This window comes from Typha angustifolia, chromosome 13 (assembly GCF_048772165.1).
Source record: "Typha angustifolia cultivar Huaian chromosome 13, ASM4877216v1, whole genome shotgun sequence".
Taxonomy (NCBI): Eukaryota; Viridiplantae; Streptophyta; class Magnoliopsida; order Poales; family Typhaceae; genus Typha; species Typha angustifolia.
The window spans coordinates 17,963,847-17,988,613 of record NC_133251.1 but is presented as its reverse complement, the minus strand read 5'-3'; the positions used below and the strand labels follow the sequence as shown (position 1 = coordinate 17,988,613).

Here is a 24,767-nt window from a genome sequence, read left to right as displayed (position 1 = left end):
CATCCGACACTGTTGTCTCCTTGGACTGCTTAGCATGGTCCCTCATCACCTGCCACATATCTGTGCTTACCTCTTGATTTCCCTGGGGAATCTTAGACCAGAGTGTGCCCATTAGCTCATCAAGTTAAGATTATTATCCCTAACCCTTTAGATGCATCATGCTGTCAATGTCTATATGCACTATTTGAATTTTGTAATCATATAGAACATAGAATAGAATAAAGTGACCCACAAGAAAAGGCCAATTGTCAGCTTATAGGTCTTTCTATCATGGTAGGCAGATGTCCTACATTTGCTACTTAATTATGTTCAAAATTTTGATGGTCATTCCACATGTCTGGCTTTACTTGGAGCTAATGATATATTCTCCTATCTTTCTCATACTTCTAGTCCATTCCCACAGGTTGTTGTAGAGTCCAATTCACACAGGCTGTTGTGGAGTCCAATTCATCAGGGAATAATATTGGTGGGTTGCTGAATTCCATAAATGAAGTCCTTTATGCCAAATTGAGCAATGACCATATAGCATACCAAAAAAGGGAAACATTTCATCGTATGAGTAATTCGGTTCTTGTAGAGGGGCCACATAGAAGAATCTCTAGTTCGACCATTATAGTCCTCTCTGCTTTTGGTTTAATTCCTCGACAAATTTTGTGTGTGATCAAATCAAATAGTTGAATTCATCACTTGTGTCATCATTTTTGCTGGCAATCCTTAATTATTATAAGGTCAGATTAACCATCAACAGTTTCTTGCTTTTGATCTTTTAATAAACTTCTTGAATACTTGGGTGGGCGATTCAAATGCATTATGGACTTTACAAGAGAAGAAAATAACAAAAGTATCATGAATTATAATTTAGATATGGATCCAAGTCAAACAGGAGATATCAAGTTAGCTTTTAGGTATATGCAGCACTATATCAGATCCAAGTCCAGGATTTTGATACCAAATTTAATAACTATCTTAGTAGGAGTTTGTATTTAAAATATACTTAGAGTTTGCATGTTTTGGTTTCTGTTGCCACCAGCTTTCCTCTCCCAAAGTCCAAAGAGGGCAGCTTAAGTAAATTTATGGGCCTGTTGTGGCCCACTACATGAAACGAGGACTTAATGAGGAATTGGATATAATTCTTATAAAGAATGGATAGAACTTTATAGTTCACAATAAAATGTGTGGATTAGAGAAGGATAGGAAGACTAGGCTTTAAGACACAAATGATATACAAAATAAACCAAGGATACACTCAAATACTCAAATCTATTCACAAATAACAATTATATATGAAGTATGCTCAACAGAAAGAAGCTTTATCCAGTCTGTCTGAGGTCGGAATTATTGAATCATTTCCAGTTGAATCATCAGTAAACAAGTATATTAGCAACTGACGGTAATCTCTTAAAAGCCTTAGATCTAGATCTCTTTTATATCTTGTGGTCCTTAGCTTATCAAGTAAAGATTATTATCCTTGTCCCCTCAGTTGCATCACTTAATCATAGCACTGTTTTTCTTTTATTGATCAATAGGACAGTATCTCTTATCTCCTTGCTAACCTATTTTGATTAAACAAGTTTCAAATATTTAATATAATGTACTCCCTACTATTGCAAGTTTAATTCACAACCTATGGCACATTCCCTTTCTTCAAGAGTTCAAGACATCCCAATAATTTAGAGCGAGTGATTTGGTACGGAGTAACAGTAATAAGTTTGTTATGTAGCTTTATCTTGAAGTGTTCTTAAGACCTTTGAGCCATAATACATCAACTAAGGATTTATCTTTTAATACCATGTTGTGACACATTGTACAAGAACATATTTTCCTTGGTCATAATTGGAACATTATCCGGTCAGTGATGAATTCAGTTTGCTCAGGAGGTCAATCATGTAATGATATGGTCCCATCAGTACATGATTAAACATTTAAATTGTTCATATTGTCTTGTTTAATACCACTCGCTTTCAGAAGTTAATTCATATAGCTGTCTTTGGTTGATAACATATATACTTCCATATATCATTGGAAGGTATAACCTAATTTTTGACATTTAAAAAAAACTAATGAATATTTTGGTGTTGATAGTAAGGCATATGAACATCATGATTTACTCTTCTTCTTTATTGTTGACACAAGCCAAAACTAACATCATGATTTACTTGCCATCAATACTATGTAGAAATGAATCTGCCCTATTTAATTCATAGGACTTTATTCTTCTTTTTTGTGAAAAATATATTTGTAAGAATTGCCGAGAGGTGGTAAGGTATGCAAGAAATGCCCTATTTAAGACATGCTTCCTTATAAGTAGCAAGGGATTTAAACCATGGAAAAGCCTCAAGTAATGGGGGTAAGCTGGCTAGCCACATCTTAGTATACTATTTAGTACATCTCATATTGTTCATTTGTTATACAAAAAGTAATGGTCATAACTAACTTTATCCCATGCATCTTATATTGGATATTCATTTGAACATAAACCTTATCCTAAGCAGCTAATATGTCTTGTTTTCATTTGTTTATTGGCTACTCATGTTGGGCTTCACAATAATTGTAAGATTTTGTCCATACTCTTTTACTTTGTGCAAATGGGTTATTTTTCTAATCTCCTGTTTAGATGCAAGAAGAGGCTTTTCCATCAGAATATAGGTCATGGTAGGCAGATGCCCTAGCTTGACATAAAGTTAAAAGATCTCATCATCATCCACATCCATCACTTTATTTGTACCTCATGACATAAGCTACTTTTATTTGAACCTTATCCTGCAACTCCAAGGGCTGTTGGTGACTCCAATTCAGCAAGTGATAGTCCCATTGTTGATTTGAACCAGAAAGGAAGTCGTATAAAGCGCAAGTGAGCTATGAAGCATGGGTGTATATTTAATCACAAATAAGAATCTCTGGCAGTACCAATTCAATCCTCTCTGCTGTATAGTCTTAATAACCTAGCAAGTTAAATTAATATTTTGACAAAAGTGAAGTATTTTCTAACCAAGCTAACAACTTCTATAAATATTTAATGAATTGCTGAAATAATCTTCAACTCCTGGTAAATCATTGGTGGGTGACGCATTGCTCTTTGGCAGTATTGTATCATCAAGACTTCATTGATCTTCTAAGCTATTGGAATTGAATATGTCCTAACTAACCTTAGGTAAGTTAATTTATTTTGCACACGCCTTTGTTATGTTAATTTAAAGGACTTATAGATTGCATGCCATGATTTGAATGGTACTTCTTTCTTATCCATGTTGTCACATCATAAAAAAGAGAAAACACCGTTGTCAGAAAGTTATACTTGGTCAGCAATGAATTTTGATTGGCTGGTTAATAAACAATTAAGTATCCTGCCTAACTTATAAGCTGTATGAAGTCTTCATTCATCTTGTAATCTTGTTTGATACCTCCTCCCATTTTAAAAGCTAAGTTGCTAGATTGGCAACAATAGACAGACAATATGCTTACATCTTTTGATTCATCATTGGTAGGCAAATACTACTCAGGGACACATGTCAGTTGCCCTGTTTCATCAACAATATACAACTATACACCATCGGCATCCATCTGATGTTTGACTGTATGTGGCATTAGATGAAAATCTGAAGTTTTTTTAGATTCAAGTACAAGAGATGAACCAACCTTGGTTTCCCTTTATTTGGCACAGATAGAGAAGATGATTTGTGGAATTGCTCCTCTGCTAGTGTGTAGGTTTTTGAATTATTCAAAAAGATGATGTATCAGACATTATTGGAGCGGGCTACTTTTATTTCTTTCCTTAGAAGTTTTCATGACAGTAAGTACGGGTAGTGTTCTTTGATATATCTATTTGGATCTAACTCCGGCATAAGCTTTTAAGGATGGACTAGCCAATGACATAGGGCTGAAGATATTTTTCTTTCTTTCTTTCTTTTCAAATTCAAGATAATGATATCTAAGAATAATTGTGTAATCTCACAGATATTTCTAATTTCATATATCTTGTTGCTAAAGCTTGATGCTCCTTATTTCTTGTCTGGTTCTACAAGTATAATGACAAGTGCTTCAAGTAAATACAGCATGACCTCTTCTCAAGTAAAACTTATTGTTTATCGTATAGATTCTTGTGGGATGTTGATCTAATGATGGTGATGTCTTGAAGTGATATAGCAAAATGTATGGATGTCTTGATTTGTATTTTCTTTTTCTTTTTGTTTTTTTAAAAAAAGAAGAGAAAAATCTCTTTCGAAATGGTATTTCCTTTATTACAATTGAAAAAAAGGAGGAGAAGGGAAATTGGAGTCGAGAAAGAGTGGAAGTGACCAAGAAGCTGTTAATGATGTCTACTTGGGTGGTGGTGCAAGCACTGAATCACACGAAGACAACTATTGGATTGTATGAGTGGTGGCCCACCAACTTGCAGTTGGGGATGGTGGTCCCAGATTTGATCCGAACTGATTTTTTAGTACATCCGGGGTGCATCGATGCTTCCTCCTCAAAATCCGACTGACTGCCTTGGCCGCCCATGGCCATGATTGAAAGAATGGTTGGTAGTAGTTTGCTTTACATGGAAAAGTTTTTGGGATTCCTTTCTACTTACCTAACTACTCTTAACTTTCATTTGCATCTCAAAACCTATTCTTTGAATACAAATTAGGACATATGTGCGATTCTATTTGATCTTGTATGACCAATTGGTCCAAAAGCCTTATTAGCTATTGGGTGATGATGATGAAATTTTTTTATTAAATTTTATATACCGACATTTTTTGTCATGTGCTGCTGCCTTTAAACATTTTATCCTCTATCCTTTATTTGTGTGTGTGCAGTTATTATCGCTATCCATTAATTATATTTTTGCTAACTTAACTCTCAAACATGCATGGGCCCCATGGATCCCTCCCAGTGGGAGAATTTGGATCAAGTAGTTAGTTTCTTCAACGGGAAGCATTGGATCATTAGTGTGTTGACTAATGAATGGGAAGGGGTGAGGAAGGGTTGGACAGGAGCAGCAGGAAAGGTGGAGTGCTGGGTTCAAAATAGAATACTGGGTAGACAAATAGGGTCCCATCAAAGATTTGAGGATTTTATGATGGCGATGCCAAATGATTCGTATCCCATGTGAGCGTGGGATTGAAACCTCTGCTCCTTAATACTGGATATTTCTCACTACAAACAAATCAAACAATGAAGTAAGTAAGTAGATCAAGTCAAATATTGGATAATTTGTTGAGTGCACTTAAAAACATAGCCGATCCATCGATCGATCACCGGATATTATTATTATTATTATTATTATTATTATTATTATTATTGTGGTAAAACACTAAAGATTAAAATTTATTCAATACGACCACCCCCTCTCACTGCATTTGTGGGGTAAATTTCAAGTACACGTAACTAGTCCTCCTCCTATAACTCTGACGTGTCTAACATTATGAGATCCTGAGATGGAACCACTTCTTTCTTCGGCTATTGCACGTCGCCATTATCTTTTTGCAATTCTTTTTTTTTAATTTTAATTTTTTTTTTTTTTGGGACATAAAAAGTATGTGGGTGTGACATGCAAAGTAAAAGGAGGATGCATCATCTGTTTGATATTTACTGTGCATCTCACTCGGATGAATCTAATATAGCCTTTCGAAAATCTTAAAGAGAAAATTAAAAATTAAAAATAAAATATTACTATCGATAATGACTCGGTACTAATCAAGCATATCCTCAATCCGTAAGGAAGCTGACCAATTCAACTGGCACGAACTAATCAATTGCTAATGTCAATAGCAATTATTTTACTAGATCGATCGATCGATCGATCTGTACCAAGATGTGGACGCAGGTTAAGGTTGAAACTAACCTAACTTAAACCTAACACCTAAGAAGTAATAATTAGTATCTTGTGAATCAAATGCCAAACCCAACACACTGAACACTGCCTAGAAAGGGAAAGTGGGGTCAGTGACAAGCAGGAGCATGACGTGTCCATCAAAACAGTGTCACAAAAAGCCCACTAGCCCACGAGGGCATGGGCCCTCTCCAAAATTAGTGGGGCCTTTTCACACCTCTCTCTCCTCCCCCCTCCCTTCTCTTCTTTTATAGATAAAAAGTCGGTGCCTTAGTTAGTGATGCAACCAAAGCATATTAATCTAATCTCCCCACTTTCCCAAATGCATCCATTCCTTACCTAACCTTTCTTACTTCATAAAGCTCGGCAACAAAACACACACTTAAACAAAAGGCATATGTTTTACGTTCAATATTATCATCTCCACTCTTACACTATTAATTAGGATGACGGTGGCTTTCATGTTAGTTGGTGGTGGTAGCAACAGCAGCAGCAGCAGCAGCAGCAGCAGCAGCAGCAGCAGGAGGACAAGAATAACTCAAGCTTGCAATTGGCTCTGCAGACAGCACGGTCGCCCCCAGACTGGTGGTTAAGAGCACATATACCAACCCTTATCTTGTACACGTGTTATCTCTCAGATGTCTTTTCTATTCTTAAACATATATAAAGAGCCCTATCAGAATGTACCGCTAGAATTTTCTATGCGTTTACCTTTTTAATATTCAAGAAAAGCATGGCGTACAGATAAGAGGTAAAAAAAAATGTAGGGGTCATTTTGTGGTACCCAAACGCTTTAAAAATAATAATAATAAATAATATATTTATTAAGACCACCTCGCAAATCCTATCTTGTAGGCTTTGAATCAAATACCCTCCTTCCCACCCCCTTTGAATGATAGCAAATCATTGGTGGCCCCGCCGCCACGTTGCGTCATCGACGAGGAGGTGTCATGGCGAGGGAGCGACACGTGAGCGGTGGGCATGCTTGCTTTTTATCCACCAGCGTCTATGGTGTGATGATGTTAGAGAAGCCTCCACTGGTGTTGGCCTAATATTATTTATGCGATTTGATGAGGATTTGGAGGTACTTTCTTTCTTTATTTCTTTCTTTTTGGTGCAGTCCATGAAGCAGTAGTTATTCTCTAATCACGTCATTAGATATTGCTTTGTCGATTGCCTCGAAGTCAATGCGTATCTGAGCTCAAAATTTTTATTAAGATAATCATTGCTCAGATTGTGCATATATCATGACCACTAGCTAATTATAAGTATTGAATCATTTGTCCTAGACTCTTTGCTTATCTGGCCTAAATCATCTATTTTAATGACACTTTGAAAGAGATTGTCTACCCGTGGAAATAAAAAATGCCCAAGTAATTAACAAACATGAGAGATAAACATCCCCCCTCCCCACAAAAGAAAAATAAAAACACATTAATTGCATGCCCTCAGTAATTAATTGGGAGTAGTTGGAGGTGATGAGCTCATTATTGAACGATTCATAGTGTACCATCTCTCTCTCTCTCTCTCTTGCACATCAGCATTTATGCTATGCATGGTGTGAGATCTAGCCTAGACGGTAGTGCAATCATATAATTAGGTACATATCTTTCCGATCGAAAATCTCAAAGCCTCTTTCTTGATTTAGATCTTATAAGGCAAAGCAGATCCGGCATCTTCTTCAAGTTTCCCCCTTGCGAACAAGACAGTGGAGGCCATGGTGCATTAAAATCTTTGCTATTAGTTCGCCCATCCTTGCCACGTTCCTAAGTGAAGCCAGACCATAGGTGGGAATAGTTGCATCAGCCCCATATATGACAGTCTTCAAGACTAGCAACTTTTCCGTGTAAGGATCCAACATCTCATGTGTAGCCTTCAATTTAGCTGGACCCAATTGACCTAAAATATCATTATTCCAATCATATATATATATATATATATGAGTCAGTGTCTCATCCTCCGCTGATTGCTTGCTTGATCAATAACTTTCAAATACGTACGTACCATACCGTATCGTGCCGACCGTATGATACTTTAGTATCCCTCCTAAGAATCTCCTCCTTCCTAGATCTTGGAAAGCTTTGCCACCAACTAGCTACTCGCTAACAATCAACCTTCATTTAATACAAATGAAAGCTTGAGTTGATGTTTGATTGAGTTCTTCTGTAACTCGGAGAAATTTCTCCCTCCTAATGTAATTCATTCTGTCCGAGTTTATTATATTAATGATAAATTCAAGAAAAAAAAGAAGTCAGTGTCGAAGGCACAAGGAAGCTTTCCATTGGCTTAGTAAGTCCTAGGTGGAAAGGAAAAAAAAAAAGGAGAGCGAGAGAGAGAGAGAGAGGGAGAGAGAGGTACCACACATAGTTAATGAGGAGAAAGGTGGGTGGGTGGGTCGTGAATAGAGGAGGCACGATCACACCCTTGATGTGTTTTATAAATGTCTTTGCCCCCCTCTCCCATCCATTCCCATGTGAATCCACGTAGTTAATTTTCTCTACCTCCTCCTTCTCCTTTTGTACACCAATCCAACTCCCTCCTCCGTCCTAAGTAAAGAGTTGGTGGTCCTTTGCACCGTTTCGCTTTTAGTACTAGAAGAAATCGAGTCCATAGGGTCGGGTTCCCATTTGTCAACCTTTGTGACTGGCGTTTAATTGTATTTGTATACCTCGGTTAGGTTTGGTTATATATCCTCATCTATAACCCCCTCACTCATTCCTTCCTTCCTTCCTTTTACTAACAATCATAAGCATAGCCATAGGCATAGGCATCACCTTTCTCCTCCTCCTCCTCCTCCTCCTCCTCTTCTTCTCTCTTTCCTCTCTTCCAAGCAATACATACAAAAAAAAAAAAATATTGAGCCTACCTCTCTGCTCTATCAAAAGGAAGAAGGGGGGGAAAAAAAAGAAAAGAATTCAGCTAGCTATAGTTAGGGGATCGAACATCATGGACATGGCTAATCCACAAGATGTTTGTGACAGAGGCCTAGATCTCGGCCTGACCATCGGCGGCGGAAGAGGAAGGCTGTCGAGCGCCGATCTGATTCGCCTTCCAAAAGAGCCGCCCTTCTCATCAGTCATGATTTCCACCAACAACAACGAGGAGCCATCCCTCTCTTTATGCCTTCCCGATAACATGAAGGTGATGAGGGAGCTGGAGGTTAAACCCCATACAAGGCTCTCCTCTCCTCACAGCACGGTCTCGTCCTTCTCCGCCGCCTACCCGCAGAGCGTGAAGAGAGAGAAGGACACCGGCAACGACGAGGCGGAGGTGGAGAAAGTCTCGTCTCGGAGTACCAGCGAAGGAGAGGAAGATGGTGGTGCGAGAAAGAAACTTAGGCTTACAAAGGAGCAGTCTGCTCTTTTGGAAGATAGGTTTAAGGAGCATAGCACCCTTAATCCGGTATGCAATTCACTTTATTGATATAATTTACATCTTTGTTTCATCCATCCATCCATATGTGTATACACACACACACAGAATTAACATAGCTAATCATCTTAATTTTCATATATCTGATATTAGAAGCAAAAGCAAGCCTTGGCTAAACAACTCCATCTCCGGCCACGACAAGTAGAAGTATGGTTCCAGAATAGGAGAGCAAGGTCCGTAACGTATATAAATATATATATATATATATATATATATATATATATATTATTATTATTATTGTCTCGAATCGGATTTCTTGATAATTAACTGAGGGTTAATTGATTAATTAATTGCAGGACGAAGCTAAAGCAGACGGAAGTGGACTGCGAGTTCTTGAAGAGGTGCTGCGAAACGCTCACCGACGAGAACCGGCGGCTGCAGAAGGAGCTGCAGGAGCTCAAAGCCCTAAAATTCGCACCGCAGCCGCCGTTCTACATGCAGTTCCCAGCGGCGGCGGCGGCGCTCACCATCTGCCCTTCCTGCGAGAGGATCAACGGCGCAAATGACGCGGCCAAAGCAAGCGGCGGCGGCCCGTTCGTGGTGGCGCCGCCGAAGACCACCCATTTCTTCAACCCCTTCACCCATTCTGCAGCATGTTAATTATTACGAACAAGCAGGCCGCTTGAGATCACCGCTAAACTACTACATACATAGTAGAAACTACGTACCGTAGCTTCTCCTCCTCTCTCACTTAGTTTTATCTAGTTGAGGAAGAGCCCATAGTTATAATTAATTAGTGTAGAAAGGAAATATCGGGTCGAAAATCCCGAAAATTAATTTCCTAATGTTTAAAGTTTGATGAAACTAAGACTGTACCTAGCTATAGTCTTCATATATAACCCATTTCTTTTGTTGTGATATAATCATTAATGTATAGAAAGAAGTTTATTTTCAAAGTATGATTAGCTATAATTCAATGGCTTCTCTACTTCTGTTGTACTTGAGCTAGCATACGTACATCATGAACTCTATGTATATCATGGCATGGAATACACCCCGACACGCTTTTGGTCGTGGAGGGATATTTTGTTTTCTAAGGCATGCCAAGTATGGTGAGGAGGCATGACAAAAAAGCATGACCTTTTTGATGAGGCATATATTACAAACTTTGGTTGGAGATGTTGTAAGGGGGGTGGGAGATGATAAGGAAGGCTCACGGAAAGCGTGTGGGGAAAGCAAAGAATGATAGATATATAAATAGATAGATAGATAGATAGATAGCTCATTCAATATATAAACGTTTACACACACCACACACACACATACAGAGAAGCATATGTGAATGGATTAGAGAACAGAGAGTGCATGCATGGCCATGGTGGGGTCATCCTCACGTGATGTCTTGACCCTCCATTTTTCTTTTCCCAGATATGATGCATCGTATATATCACCGCTTTGTGGTATATAATATAGGAGCATATCCGCCTGTTGTATAACAACAAATTTAATGAATTCTATCTATGTGTATTTATTTTGATACATTTATTATAGTCTCTCTCTTCTTCTTTTTTTTTTTAATTTTTGAGATAATTATCTTATCGATGGATCAATTTAACATTAAGTATATGAGAGGGGCACATCTCTGTTAATAATTATTAAAAAAAAAAACGAAAATACAAAATACCACGGTCAGATGAGCATAACTCTTCAACATTGGCAAGGGGATTTGGTAATCACTTCACTTCTTGTTCCCTTATGGGCCTACAGATCGAAGTTGCCTTAAATTAAAGTATATGTATATATATATATATATTCTTAGGAGGTTGTCTTAGTCCTAGTTGATGGGAAGAGGAAGCTTCCTATTGGTTATATCATTGGAGGGAGTAGCAATAGCTTTTGGCTTGTGTCTTGTCATATATGGATCACTTACGTCATTATACACTTTCATGGGGGCATCGGATAAGATCAACATAGAAATATAGATACAGAGGGAAAGATCTTTGCTTGTGCGTACGTAAGAAGGCTAAAACTAAGACCGCCTATTAGCTAGCTAGATAGTAATTAATCACCGTGATTCTCCGCCTTGAGATTCGCATCCGGAAGCATTGATGCACGGCGATGCTACTTCGCAACGCTTTAACATTCGTGCGGGCAATCACTGTTAGTCTTCCTCAACCTAATTAGCACACGAAATTAAAATTAATTCGATCGTGGCCCAATATATATATATATATATATATATATATATATATATATATATATATATATATCTTATTGTATAGTCATGCCAATTGGATGATCCGTTTGATGAGCACTCCTTCCTTTTGAGTCCTATAATGTGGTAGTAAGCCAAATTTGGACGTATGGCATGACAACATTAGAAATCGTCATGGCTTACGAGGACGATGGCCTGTTAATATAAAAATAGAAACATATTTATATCATTATATGAGCTAGTTTGCCATACTATTTGGTCCTAAATTAACCTATGTAAATAGCGTGAATCATACCACCCATTACAATTAAAGAAGCGTGAAATGAAACTTCCTCCATAATTAAGTAACCAAATCCTCGCCAAATGACGCTTTTTCAACTGACAAGGACTTGTTGAAACCTAAGAATTTGCAAGATTCACGAGTACTCGTTAAGCATGATATATGATAATTACCGCTTTAAAATGTGCTGATCAAGTTTAAGATATAATAAGATCTATACAACCGTCCAGTTCGATCAGACAATTAACTCTTTTTTCAATAAAAAAAAATAGTTTTTAATATCATGTTAAATAACTCATTTGATCCACAAGATTTTAAGCATATTTTAACACAATTAAAAAAAATTAAAAAAAAATTTACCTTTACAGACAAAGGTCTAGGACACAGGTGTCAAGATGTCATACTTGGACATCAAGAAAGGTTAGAATGCTTAAGAACTTGATCTAGAAGTCGTTTCCACAATCTTTGCTTTGAATCTCGTGGGAATATGGGTGGTCAAAGTGGCATCTGCTTCAATTATTAGGAATATTACTTTCATATCATTCTATACAAACTATTCTTTGTCTCTAGTCTCGTTATGTAGCACGAGTAGAGACTTTTGAGGGGTGGTCAAATAACGATTCTAAGCATAACGTCTCTGCGTTCATACTAGTAGTGTTCTTAAAGTTATGGGGTCGGATATTGCTAACGTTTCTATACAAAAGGCCACAAAAGACCTTATTCTCTCTGTTATAGCCCATTGGACCCAAATGCAGCGTAGAGGCCAATTCATTCACAATCCAAATTGGGCTTGGCCCAAAGTCCACCATGGAAGTGTATGTGTCTCTCTCTCCTGTGTGTGGGTGTATATATATATATATATATGTGTGTGTGTGTGTGAGAGAGAGAGAGAGAGAGAGATAATGGAGATCATGAAACAGGCTATATATGATGACGAAGAGATATTTCTTTGACCCTTTGAGTACCATGTGGAAATTAATTCTCCATTGGCGTTCTCTCGAAGTCATCTCTATCGCTCTTTAAGCCAAAAGAAACAATATATATCATATATATGTGGGCCTAACGAGAGTGCAAAAAGGAAGAGGAAAGCCCTTTTTGTTTCTTTAGAGAGATCAAACTAGCAAGCTTTTTTTGTAGAGCATTAGTTTAGTCTTTCTCCCTATCAATCTCTTCTGCAGCTGTTTTAATTAATTCCTACTTCCTTTACTTATGGCAGATGCCTTCTTCTCTCTTCTCTTTCCTCTCCCACGTTTAACTACTCTTTTCATCGATCCTCTCCATCTTTAAAAGATACCACCAATCAGAAAAAAAAAAGAAAGAAAAAGAAAACCTAACTAATGTGAGTAGTAGCTAGCTCTCTTGGCCTCTCAACTTCTCACCATTATATTCAACTCAAATGCCAACTCTTGGTAGAGTTGCCATCTTAGTGATCGTTTTGGTCTCCACAGTAGCCATGCACAAGATTCCAGCCCAAGAGATAGCGCCATTGCCTTCTTCGACTCTCCGTTCGACTGCGACTGCGACTGCGACTGCGACTGCGACTTCTTTAGATCCTCGTTACAACAATAGTGTGGAGGAAAAGAGAGTGATCCCTACTGGGTCGAATCCGCTCCATAACAGGTAGATGTGGTTGGTTTCTTCATGTGTGTTTCATGTTTGGGGTTGTCTTTTATTCACTGAGACAACCAGGAATAAATGGCCAGAAATTGCTATTGTGATACAGTTATTACATATATGCTGTTGAGTTGGAGATTGTGTAATAGTTATAGTTTTTTTTTTTAATAAAAAAAAACTCTATCTCTCTACACCATTCAGTACTGTTGAAATCAACTATTTAGTATTAAAAAGGTTACTGGGTTCTTCTTCTCTTCCTTCTTCAAAGTTTTCTCTCACGTACAGTACTTCCAAAGTTTAAGAGCATACGTTATGCTATTTATTGGCAAATCAGGAGCTTCATGATCCTAGTATGGTTAGAAACACTAATCGATCAATCATTCAATCATCAATCAATCTGGGAAATATGTATAATGTCTTCTTGTGGGATTTTATACCATCAAATGCTTAATTTGTTATTCACAGCATGGATGACCCACATGTTTTTAGGACCACATTATATGTCTGCTGCTGTGGATGGGATTATACATATTCGCTTGTGTGTGTGTGTTTTGTTTTGTTTGCTTTTACTATAAAGACCTCATCTTTGATAGTGGAATTAATGGTGGTGGAAGTGGGGAGGTGGGTCGGTGCATGCGTTGGTGATTGGCGAAACGTCTAGTGTTTGGGAGCTGTGATCACATAGATGTGTCGCATGAATTGGATTGGGGAGGAGAGAGGAAGAAGAAGAAGAAGAAGAAGAAGAAGTCGTCTTTCTGTCACTTTGATGATATTGGGGAACACAAGGTATTATTAGACAGAGTTGGAAGAGGGGGGCAGCTCAGCGCTCCGCAGCTTTTGCCCTCTCGGGCGGGCCTTTGCGCTTGCCTTTTGTTTGGTTTTACTTTTCGAGTTCGAATGAAAAAAACAGAGTTATCTATTATTAATCTTATCATAACTAAACGTGGCTGTAGTTTAGTGGTAAGAATTCTACGTTGTGGCCGTAGAGACCTGGGCTCGAATCCCAGCAGCCACATTTTTCAGTTTGCCTTTTTCTCAGTTTCTTTTTTTGTATTAAAATTTAAGATAACTCCAAATCGTTCCCAATTCCCACCATCTGCTCATTTTGAGATTCGAAATTCCCAACAATTCCGACCTCCTCCTTGGCTCCTTAATTCGAATTCCAGATCTACTTATTTCGCAAGGCTTACTCCTATCAATCTCCCATAACTATCCGTCGTCCAACGAGTTCGCCTCTCGTACCGTCTTAATCTAAACCTCTGTTTTCTATAACAAATAGGCATAGATTGAAGGCCGAGGAGAGGAGCCGCCGCAGGTAAGGAATCCAACCTTCTTACGCTTTATTTATCGTCTCTTTTCTTGAGACGGAGTAGAGCTTTTTTTTCTTCTTATTTTTTTAATAATTTTGCCATGCAATTGTTTGATGAAATACCCTCGAGGCACGTCTTCTTAAGAAAACGCTATGCCCACATACTGTATGCTACATGGTTTCTTTACAAATAAAAACTAGACTCATATGCCCTAGATTCTTATTTTTAATAAATATGTGCTTTTAAAAGTGATGCAAATGAATAAATCTTTGCATCTCTCTTGCTTTATTGACATCCATATAGTGTATTCTTTTCGGAGACACGGCTTTGAAAGTTTGAGATTCATGTGTACGTACGTAGGATAAGATGGCATCATATGGACTAATTTCTCGTAAGAATTATGTGAGAATAAACATGCTGACCCAAGGTCGGCAAATTGAGATTCTGGAAAATGAGCTATTCTGCCGTATCTTTTTTACGAAAGCGAAATATAGGGGCCAGAAGAAAAGTTGTTAGTGTTGTTCATATCATGATTAGGATTGTCAATGGGCCTCATATAGAGGAAAAAAGAAAAAAGAAACGAGAAGAAGTTGTTGATGGGGCACAATTTGGAGACAAGGTTGAAACTTTTGGCATGGTGTACGGGACAATCCTGTGAGTATCATGCTTGAGGGCTGAGGCAGGATTGGGAATGGCTAAATATCCCACGACTGGGCCAGACCAATTCTATGAATACTCTGGGCCAGATCAAATTCCTTAGAGACTGATAATGTATCAAAAATCCAGGACCAGGTGTAAAAAATTCATTCTGTGCATTCAGCCATTTGAGCCGGCCCAATTTCTTGACTTCCCTGGATACAAGGCAAACCACACAGAAATCTGGTCCAATATTTAGTTATGAAAGCACACAACAATTCCATTGCTTAGCAGATGAAGAAAAGATTGAAGGTTAATATATGATTCTCTTGGTCAGTACTTGGGTAGTGAGCATTCTCTTGGTAGTTGACCTTGAAATCTGGTAGGGTCTTGGCAGTAATCATAGATGAGGTGGTATTTCCTCACCCATTTGAATAGCCTTCTCTGTGACCAAGTAAGGCTGCTAAACCTGGGATTGTTCCACCAATTGGTAGAGCTCTCTGCTCTGCAAAATATTGGGTTTCCCTTCCAAACACAGGCATCAATCTTGTAATTCCTGAATGAGGCTATAAAGGGCCCCTTTGACCAGTCGACCTTATCGCGCCCTCCACGAGTGGCCCAACTGTCCCCACTCCATAGGCTCACCTTGAGGGACATTGGCTGCCACATAGGAAAGGCCACACCTTTGTCTTCATGGTTTCTATACAATCTTATTGGCACCCAATCCACCATGAACCTAAAATAAGATCGTAAACAACCCTTAAATTATTTTTAAGTTGAATATCCTTATCACCTACTCTGTTAGTGTTAAATTAAGATTTGGCTTACACTATCTGATGTAGGTTCCAGAGGACTGAATATGTGTGGAAGTCTTCAGTTGGGTCAAACCATAGATATATTCGCTCCTCCCTGTTATCGAAACCATCTGCGTATATATTTGTTTGCAGAATATATGGCTGTCCAGTAACATTGCCAAGGAATTCAAAGTCTATTTCATCTCGATTTGGTTGATCAGAAGTCAGCTGTATTTTGCAAATTTAGACATTGTGATCCAAAAGAATATAACTGAAACATATCGGTCCAACATAATATATTTACTTACATAGAAGGCCACAACTGTGCCTGCAGAGTAGCCTGGCACCAATTTGATCTGCATATCAATCTCTCCAAACAAGAACATATCATTCGAAGCGAAAGACGAGCCTATAACAAAGCCAAACAAATTTATTAAGACAATTAAATGCAGTAGAATTCCTTTGTCACTGATATTATGTGAGGAGTTACCTGAGTCCTGATCAAGTTTTAGGCTTCTAGAGTGCCCGTCTGCTGAAGTGTTTATGTGGTTAGCGGACCAAGCGATGTAGAAATCATCATTGAAATTTCCAGTTGAAATGACAGAAGCAAATGCATTCCTAATGAGATATGCAAGTGAAAGCCATTGGATAAGAGTTGATATATTGCATTTGTATGACATGGTGAAACTTGGTTTGAAGCTGATCATGAAAGAAGTTTTGATTATTTATAGTTATATACTCAACACTGCCAGCAGAATATGTAGAATGACGGAGACAAGGATTGCATTTCTGTTGCGAAGCAAGAATGCCTTAAGGAAGAAGCAAAGCAATGTTTTATTCTGTACTTCGTGATTTAAAAAGACAAAAATGAGGCACATTTCTCAGTCAATGCCTAAAGAGTGAGAAAATTCTAAGAGTCGAAGATCCAACACAATTAGAATACTCGTAATTTGTTACCACAATTTGGTATTAATTTGCAATTTTAACATTCTAATCTTACTTGAAGAATCCAAGGCCTATGTTCACGAGGAACTCTTCATGGAGAAAAAGATCGTAATTGTGCATCCGGATTCTGTTTCCCCATCTTTGTCCTTTGAAAGGATAACTTAAATCTGTTGTTCTATCTCGACCTTTTGAGTTTGATGACTTGGAGGGATTTCTGTAGATTCTTTTCTTCTGCAAGTTTTGTATGATATGAGGCACTCTGCTGAAGCCAAAATCAAGTATATTAAGTACGGCAAATCATTGTCACATCCATTGTAGCGTGTGTTACCCAAGGAGGGGTATTTAGGCACTCTTGCTTCCATAAACTTTATGTTCAATTCTTAACATGTGGTTAAGAAATGCAAAGTCATCATCAGATTGCAAATTATTAAAGACATAAGAATGGTTGCATGGCAATAATAGAATATTTGGTAGAACTTATCCCTCAGATGATGGCTTTTACATTGCACTAACATCGTACAAGCTTCCCCAGATATTATTTCTACCATTTTTATCATGCTGGAGACCCCCCAACCATTCCGCTGTTTTTGTTGCCTAAATATTTATTAGGATTTATGGCTTAACATCAGTGGAAGATTCCAAGCCTTGAGTGACTAAAGTAGATTCTCTAAATTGACAATCTAACCAGTCCGACTGATGAGTGCTGGTAGTTTGTGATATCATTTGAATTTTTTATACTCACGAGCCTCCATATATATCTGGGAGTCTAATAATATATTTTTCTCGTTAGTTAAGTAACTAGGTTTCTTTTATTTTTTTTGTTGGATTTAAAGTTAAGTAACACTAGTTCTTCAAAGGGTATCATCACTTGGTTCTCATTTCCCTATCTATCCAAGCCAACAGATTTTGACCACCAGAGAGTCGTTTCAATATTTTATTGCTTATTCCTTATCGGCCAAAATTATAACGAGAGTACATTGCATTAATTTCTCAGAGTCATAGTTCAGTAAGATGTGACTGCGTATTGAGGAGATGGCAGATATGAGGACGGCGGGCCGGGATGCAGCTTCCTTACTTGACTTTTCTTATTGTCGTAGACTAGTAGCCGTGCTACGCCTGCTAATTAAGAGATTATTGTTGGTAGATATTGAATGATTGGCTGGTGAAATTTTAACCAAACAAATTTAATTATGGGCTTACAAAAATTTATATATTATGAGGTGCCTGCCTGGGACTCTTGAGCTCGAAAGGTACCTCTCTGCTTTTGTCCATTCTGATATTAGAAGAAAAGGAATTTGAAATGCGTACGGTTCTTCCAGTCAAACCAATTGTTTGTAATCTATAGTTTATATTAAGTTAGAGTGTTATAAAAAGTATAAGTTAAAGTTATAAATTTGTTAAAGATGAATCACAAAAGCATATAGGAAAATGTTGTCTTCTTGCATGTCTTTTTTTTCTTTTCCTGAATATATATATTTATTTATTTTCTGTCATTTTCTCATTTATTTTTATGTAATGCCAATTTTCCGTTATTCCCTCCCTAGCATGGTTTAAATAAGACAGTATTGAGTAAGGATTCATTTTTTAAGTATCTGTCAAAGAATGCAGTGAAACGCTACATGTTTAGTTTTTGTTTATTTTTTTCTTTGCCAGCTGGAACTCAAGAATAATATGAGAGCACATGTAAGAGTATGATTCCATGTGAAGCACAGAGGGTTGTTTTTCTTATAGATTATTAGCCCCTGGATTCATTATAGGCTCCACAAGTAAGTAATAGTCCTTTTCTAATATATAAGTTAGAATTTGACGTGTTTAGAACATGTTCACAATATAAAGTCTACGTCTCTATGACATGCGTAGATCGTCGGTTCAAATCTATATGGTTTGGTGACGGTCTAAGTTTAAGTTTTCTTTTTGTTAACAAGGGTAATCTGGTAATGTCTCATAGCGGAGAAAGAGAACAAAAAGCACAAGGTGGGATCCGAGGCACATGTATGGCTAGGTGGAAATATGCATTGGAATTGAAGAGTTATACTTATACACTGGACCACCAAAATCCAAGTGCATCTGGCACCACATCTTTCTTCTCTATCCATCTATCCTATCCTTCTACTCTCCTCCTTATCTTGTATGACAATCACATTTTTTCTTCTGTCTCTGTAACATCCGCTGTCCCACCCCTCTTCCCCTGTACAGTTATTGTCTAAAATTGAGCCTCCTCCGTAAATCTCCTTTGGGTCTCTCTATATTTGTGTGTGTATATATATATATATATATATATATATATATATGCAATCAATGCAAAGATATGAGCAGGAGTATTCTCTGAGCTGTTCTGCTTCGACATCACCAATACATTACAGGAGTATAAGAGCAAGAGAAGCTTTGGGAGCTTCAAATTAAAGAAGCGGAAGCAAGATTAAGAGCGGAAAAGGGAGCATGGACGGGATTTACTTCGGCATCACAAACGGCGGCAGCAGCAGCAAGTGGTTTATTACATACCTTCTGGCAGCCTCCTCGGTAGCCATAGCCTCCACTTTCTTCCTCTTTAACCAGCCATTTAATCCCAATGGATCCGATGACCACCCATCTATTCTTTCCTCTCGCAGTATTCGAGTTTGGCCGGTGAGTCTTTGCTTTCTTCCTCATCTTACGTGACAAATAAGATCAACTCGCACAGTGTTTGCATAAATGCCCATCTTGTAGGATCTGGAGTTGAACTGGAGGATCGTCGTCGCAACTGTCGTTGGATTCTTGGGTTCAGCTTTTGGCACAGTTGGTGGTGTCGGAGGTGGCGGCATCTTTGTTCCGATGCTTAACCTCGTCGTTGGCTTTGACACCAAGTCCGCGGCCGCTCTCTCCAAGTGTACGATAAAAAATTTCAAGCAAAGATAACTTCTTTGATGATTTCTTTGCCTTCGCTGATATCGAAGAACATGTACAACTTTGGTCAGGTATGATCATGGGAGCTTCAATGTCGTCCGTGTGGTACAACCTTCGAGTGATGCATCCGGCAAAGGAGGTGCCGATTATAGACTACAATCTGGCGCTGCTCTTCCAGCCCATGCTTATGCTGGGGATCACAATTGGTGTTGAGCTCAGTGTCGTCTTCCCGTATTGGCTAATCACTGTCCTCATCATTATTCTCTTCATGGGTTGGTCTCTACACGTTTATTCACTCTAATTATAGATAGACATCGGTTACTATGAAGGTGACCGGTCATGGCTGTTGTTTGTAAATTCAGGTACTTCATCCAGGTCCTTCTTTAGAGGAATCCTGATGTGGAAGCAGGAAACCATACTAAAGGTTTGGCTCAAACCCTGCCACGCATTAGCTGATATATTCGATGCAATTATGCTATTGTGATCAAATTGTTGTTAAATGGTGTGCATGATTCATGGTGCCTAATTAACTTATGCTGGCGTAAATGTGTGTGGGCAGATGGAGATGAAGAGGAAGGAGGCACAATTGAAGGCCAGTGGAGATGAGGGTAGGCAAATTAACATGTTAAATAACAATCAGTAGTAATAATTGGTTTCATCTCCAATCTTGTGTAGTGAGAGATTAATATCCATTGTTTGATGCAGTGATCATTGACTCAGAATATGAACCACTTCTTCCTCACCCAGTGGAAAAATCTGGACTTGTAAGTGGGTGCCTGTGAGATTTGAAGAGAAGAGACGTTTTTTCTTGTTTACTACATTTATTTTAACATGTATCTTTTCCTTTTTCAGGAGGCATTCTTTTTCAACATAAGGTGGAAGGGAGTGCTAGTGTTGATGCTCGTTTGGTGCTCCTTTCTTCTCCTGCAAATCCTGAAGGTATCATACTACCCCCCCCCCCCCCCCCCCCCCCCCTCTCTCTCTCTCTCTCTCTCTCTCTCTCTCTCTCTCTCTCTCTCTCTCTCTCTCTCTCTCTCTCTCTATATATATATATATATATATATATATATCAATGTGTGTTTGTATATATCCATAATTATTGACATTTGATCGTTTTGGGATGAAATCACAATGATATTTGTGTTGTTGCAGAATAAATCGGAAGTCTGCAGCCCCGTCTACTGGGTCATCAATGTTTTGCAGGTATATGTCCATATCTTTTTATCTCCAGTGTTGTCATCCTTGAGGTTTTCATATGTTCTGCATATGTAGTAGTGTTAGGGCATTTTTAATATTTGATATTAAAATGCTTATTCTCAGAATTTGTTTCATCTTTTGTCCCCCTTTGTGCTTTTGTGAGAGACAAGGTGGAGGTATAGCATTAGCCTAAGATAAACGCTATACATATCTCTTTGATATATGTAAGAACCTAAGACCAACAAAGATTTAGCTAATATGTGACCTTGCAACTCACGCGCTAATTGTGGTCATCACAAATATCTCAGGTAAAGGACCTAATATTGTATGAACTCCAAAAGTCCCTTTGTTAATCCCAGATAAAAATCTCGTCTTTAGCTGTAAACTTAGAGCGTCCATATGTGGTTATTCCTGACAGCTTACCGCCTTTGCATTACATTTCATGCCGACACATTAATGATTGACCTCATATGTGGACCCATCACCCATGAATCTCATTTACTTAACGTGTCGTGACCTCCGCGTCAACTGTAGGTCTCTTTCTTATCGTGGCAAGAGCTTGGCTTGGATTGAGCTTGAACTGAGCCTAAATAGAAGTTTTGGCTCCAAATTTGTTGTAAGTTGAATCTGAGCCAAAATCGGCTCGGCTCGGCTCGTATAGACGGACCCCTACCTGACCTCTTATCTTCACATCAGTACGAAACTCCTCCTTTATTTTCCCTTGGTGACCATGTCATTCACGTGAACTTAGTCAGCAGTGTAGTCCCCCATCACACTGTGCTCCTGATTTAGCCAGTTAAATTTGTTCTCGACTCTCCACTTCTTACCTTTGACCTGGGTTCCTTTTGAGAGTGGAACTAACTAGCATATCTGCATAGGTTGTTTAAAATATTTACATTAATGTCAATCTTAAACTTTATTTTTTGGGGAATAGTTAACTTTATACGTTATTGTTCATGTTAAGGAGTACTGTTCTATGGTTTATAGCAAGATGAAACTGAATTTGAATTATAAACTGTCCTTTTGTTGTGACTTTATTTTTTATTTGTCACCATCAAATGTTGGAATGCAACTGTGGTCAATCATATAATGATTATTACTTCCAACCTACTTCCTGCTCTACCCTACCGAGCCTAATTTTTTTTGTTTTTGTTTTTGTTTTCACAAGCTCTTTGTCTTCTCTCTTATTTCGATTCACGTATTATTTGATGCGATCTTGAGCAGCTGATCGATACTGTCTGGACTTTAGAAGGTTAAATGGATTTGCTTTAGCTTGAATTAGGTACTAAATTTGAACATATATATATATATATAGTATAACGGTGGATAAACTTGCAGTTTCCTATTGCGATTAGCGTGTTTACGTGGGAGGCTGTGAAGTTATGGAAGGAGAGCCGGGCGCGGCGGATGCGTGGGAACTGGGAGTGCGTGTGTGAAGCCTCCATCGAGTGGACGCCGATACAACTCCTCTTTTGTGCCTTCTGTGGCTTACTCGGTGGAACCGTAGGTGGACTACTGGGCTCTGGAGGTGGATTCATCCTTGGCCCTCTCCTCCTTGAAATTGGAGTTATTCCTCAGGTATGGATTCCTATCTTAAAATACCTTTTATTATCCTTTTTTCAAGATATAGACAAACTGCAGTTTAATTAATTAGAAAGAGAAGAAGATAATTATATATTATAATAGGTAGTTAGCCACCTTTGGCGCTTTTGATAAGATTGACTTGATGGATGGGCTGCATGTTGTTAATGGGGTAGGTAGCTTAAGGTTACTATGCTGAGAGCTAGCTAGATCTGGTTCGACCAGTCCTAGCTATGTTAGTAGTTTCCAGTCAATGTCTTGCGGCTAAATATAAGCGATCTGAATTTAGCTAGCGGATTCTGATGCTCGATATAAATTTGCAAGCTTTATCAGCTACAGATCTAATGCATATGGAAACAAAGCTACGGTCTTTTTTAAAAGGCAGACCACGGCATGTGTACTCTGCTCATATTTGACTCTTATGTTTTGCTCTTCTTAGGATTCCTCTACACATGAATGAGGGAATATTGCTCGTGATAAAGTCTTTCAGACGATTGTCTGCAGTCCTGATGCACGAGCTTCCTACAGACTACAGCTGGGTATTGGCAGCTAATCAGGGTTGCCAACCAACTGCAGGAGCTCGTGCAAATAGGGTTGCAGACATAGTATTTGTCATGGCCGGTGAACATTTGCAAGCAGTACAGAAACGACTTTTCCATAGGGTCTGGCTCTTTTTAATAAATTTCACAACAGAGTCCTTCACTTGTAGATATATTTTACCAATTCCCACCAGAACTACTACGGACCCTAAATATAATACACTACTAGGTTCCTATCACAGTGCGTCATAAACTATTTTGTCAGACTTACGATGTTGTTTTGATCCGAATTGAGGCATGGCCATCCTAATTCAACTACTAGACCTGAATCCACCAAACAACTTGTTAGGTTTGATTGGCTCTGGAACTCTATGAAGTTAGCTGGTCAGTGGAAGGTATTAAATTCAGTGATATTGTTATCAATCATTATGAGCAGAGATATATATCGTTTGGTTAGGTTAGCTTTGACTATAATATTAAATTTCAGTTATTTCTTTTTTGACTAGGTTGCAAGTGCAACAGCAACATTTGTGATGATGTTCTCCTCTTCCCTCTCCGTCGTGGAGTTCTACTTCCTGGGAAGATTCCCTATCCCCTATGGTATGTGTATCTCGTCCAGACCCTGGCATCATACTAAACAGTCATAAGCAGCAGTGCATGCTGAGCTCTCTTCGCTCTTTTGTCTTGGCAGCTCTCTACCTCATTGCAGTCTCAGTGATGGCCGGTTTCTGGGGTCAGTTTTTCGTCAGGAAGCTGGTGAAGGTGCTCAAAAGAGCATCGCTCATAGTTTTCATCCTCTCCTCCGTCATCTTTGCAAGCGCTCTAACAATGGGTATCAACTAAAATTACTATACATCCTGCCTTATTTCCCCCACGAGGCATTCTTGACTGAAATGTATGGTCGTCCTTCTAACTTTGCCACCTTTTTTTCCTTAAATTTCAGGTGTTGTGGGAACTGAAAAGAGCATGGCGATGATCAAGAATCACGAGTACATGGGATTTCTCAACTTCTGTGAGAAGTAAAATGGAAAGAAATTATATATTTTATCATTAAAAGGGTGGTGGTCAATATCTAATTGACTATTCTCTTCTGCCTGGAACCAATAAAGGAATGTAAATCTCGTGTGTTAGCTCCTTGCTAACACACTATTATTCGTTCAGTATATTGTGGCTCTGGTCACCAATTTATCGTGTTGTATATCTCAAAGAAACTAGTGTTGTCCACAGTAATGTTCATCCTCATTTTTTTGTCCGTTGACGTTGTTGGCCAAATTTCACACAGCTTGTTCAGGAAACCATGGACAGCCCGGCCCAAATTGTTTTTGAGCCTATGCTTGAATATATTGCATCGAAGTCTAATCCAGAATGAAACCTTTTGGTTCTTCTATGGGCTAAGATATCTTACTGGTCTGGGCTCAGGTAAAAAATCATTAAAGAAATTGCTCCTCTAGGCTTCGAATCCGAGCGGCATCTAACGGCTTCATTGGAAACGCTACACCTGTGCCAAGTACGCATTGCGTTGAAGAAAACGAAGTATGATTCGGGCCCAATGAACTGCTACCAAATAACCAAAAAAATGGTTG

The 24,767-nt window shown here is 38.5% G+C and overlaps 3 protein-coding genes and 1 non-coding gene across 6 annotated transcripts; 3 read left to right on the top strand and 1 right to left on the bottom strand.

The window, feature by feature from the left end:
- Positions 1-8,317: 8,317 nt before the first annotated feature.
- Positions 8,318-10,149, top strand: LOC140774809 (homeobox-leucine zipper protein HOX19-like). The gene is made up of 3 exons (XM_073117943.1): positions 8,318-9,220; positions 9,344-9,423; positions 9,547-10,149. The coding sequence occupies exons 1-3, from the start codon at positions 8,765-8,767 to the stop codon at positions 9,848-9,850; spliced, it is 840 nt and encodes a 279-aa protein (XP_072974044.1). The 5' UTR covers positions 8,318-8,764; the 3' UTR covers positions 9,851-10,149.
- A 4,093-nt stretch (positions 10,150-14,242) lies between these two features.
- Positions 14,243-14,314, top strand: TRNAH-GUG (transfer RNA histidin (anticodon GUG)). Its single transcript has one exon. It is a non-coding gene; the product is annotated as a tRNA-His (tRNA).
- A 107-nt stretch (positions 14,315-14,421) lies between these two features.
- LOC140773164 (sulfite exporter TauE/SafE family protein 4) lies at positions 14,422-24,436 on the top strand. 2 transcript variants are annotated; one of them, XM_073115586.1, is made up of 13 exons: positions 14,422-14,614; positions 19,348-19,609; positions 19,691-19,850; positions 19,939-20,139; positions 20,230-20,291; positions 20,427-20,475; positions 20,573-20,631; positions 20,720-20,806; positions 21,020-21,070; positions 22,403-22,642; positions 23,691-23,784; positions 23,876-24,016; positions 24,128-24,436. In XM_073115586.1, exons 2-13 carry the CDS (start codon positions 19,424-19,426, stop codon positions 24,205-24,207), a joined length of 1,410 nt encoding a protein of 469 aa, XP_072971687.1. In that variant the 5' UTR covers positions 14,422-14,614; positions 19,348-19,423; the 3' UTR covers positions 24,208-24,436. The 2 variants fall into 2 exon arrangements, with proteins under 2 accessions (XP_072971687.1, XP_072971686.1); XM_073115585.1 differs by lacking the exon at positions 14,422-14,614 and having other exon boundaries at positions 18,867-19,609.
- Positions 14,676-17,972, bottom strand: LOC140773165 (probable xyloglucan endotransglucosylase/hydrolase protein 10). 2 transcript variants are annotated; one of them, XM_073115588.1, is made up of 4 exons: positions 16,530-17,972; positions 16,348-16,448; positions 16,074-16,267; positions 14,676-15,981 (listed from the first exon to the last, which is right to left on the bottom strand). In XM_073115588.1, the coding sequence occupies exons 1-4, from the start codon at positions 16,744-16,746 to the stop codon at positions 15,579-15,581; spliced, it is 915 nt and encodes a 304-aa protein (XP_072971689.1). In that variant the 5' UTR covers positions 16,747-17,972; the 3' UTR covers positions 14,676-15,578. The 2 variants fall into 2 exon arrangements, with proteins under 2 accessions (XP_072971689.1, XP_072971688.1); XM_073115587.1 differs by having other exon boundaries at positions 16,348-17,972.
- Positions 24,437-24,767: the final 331 nt, after the last annotated feature.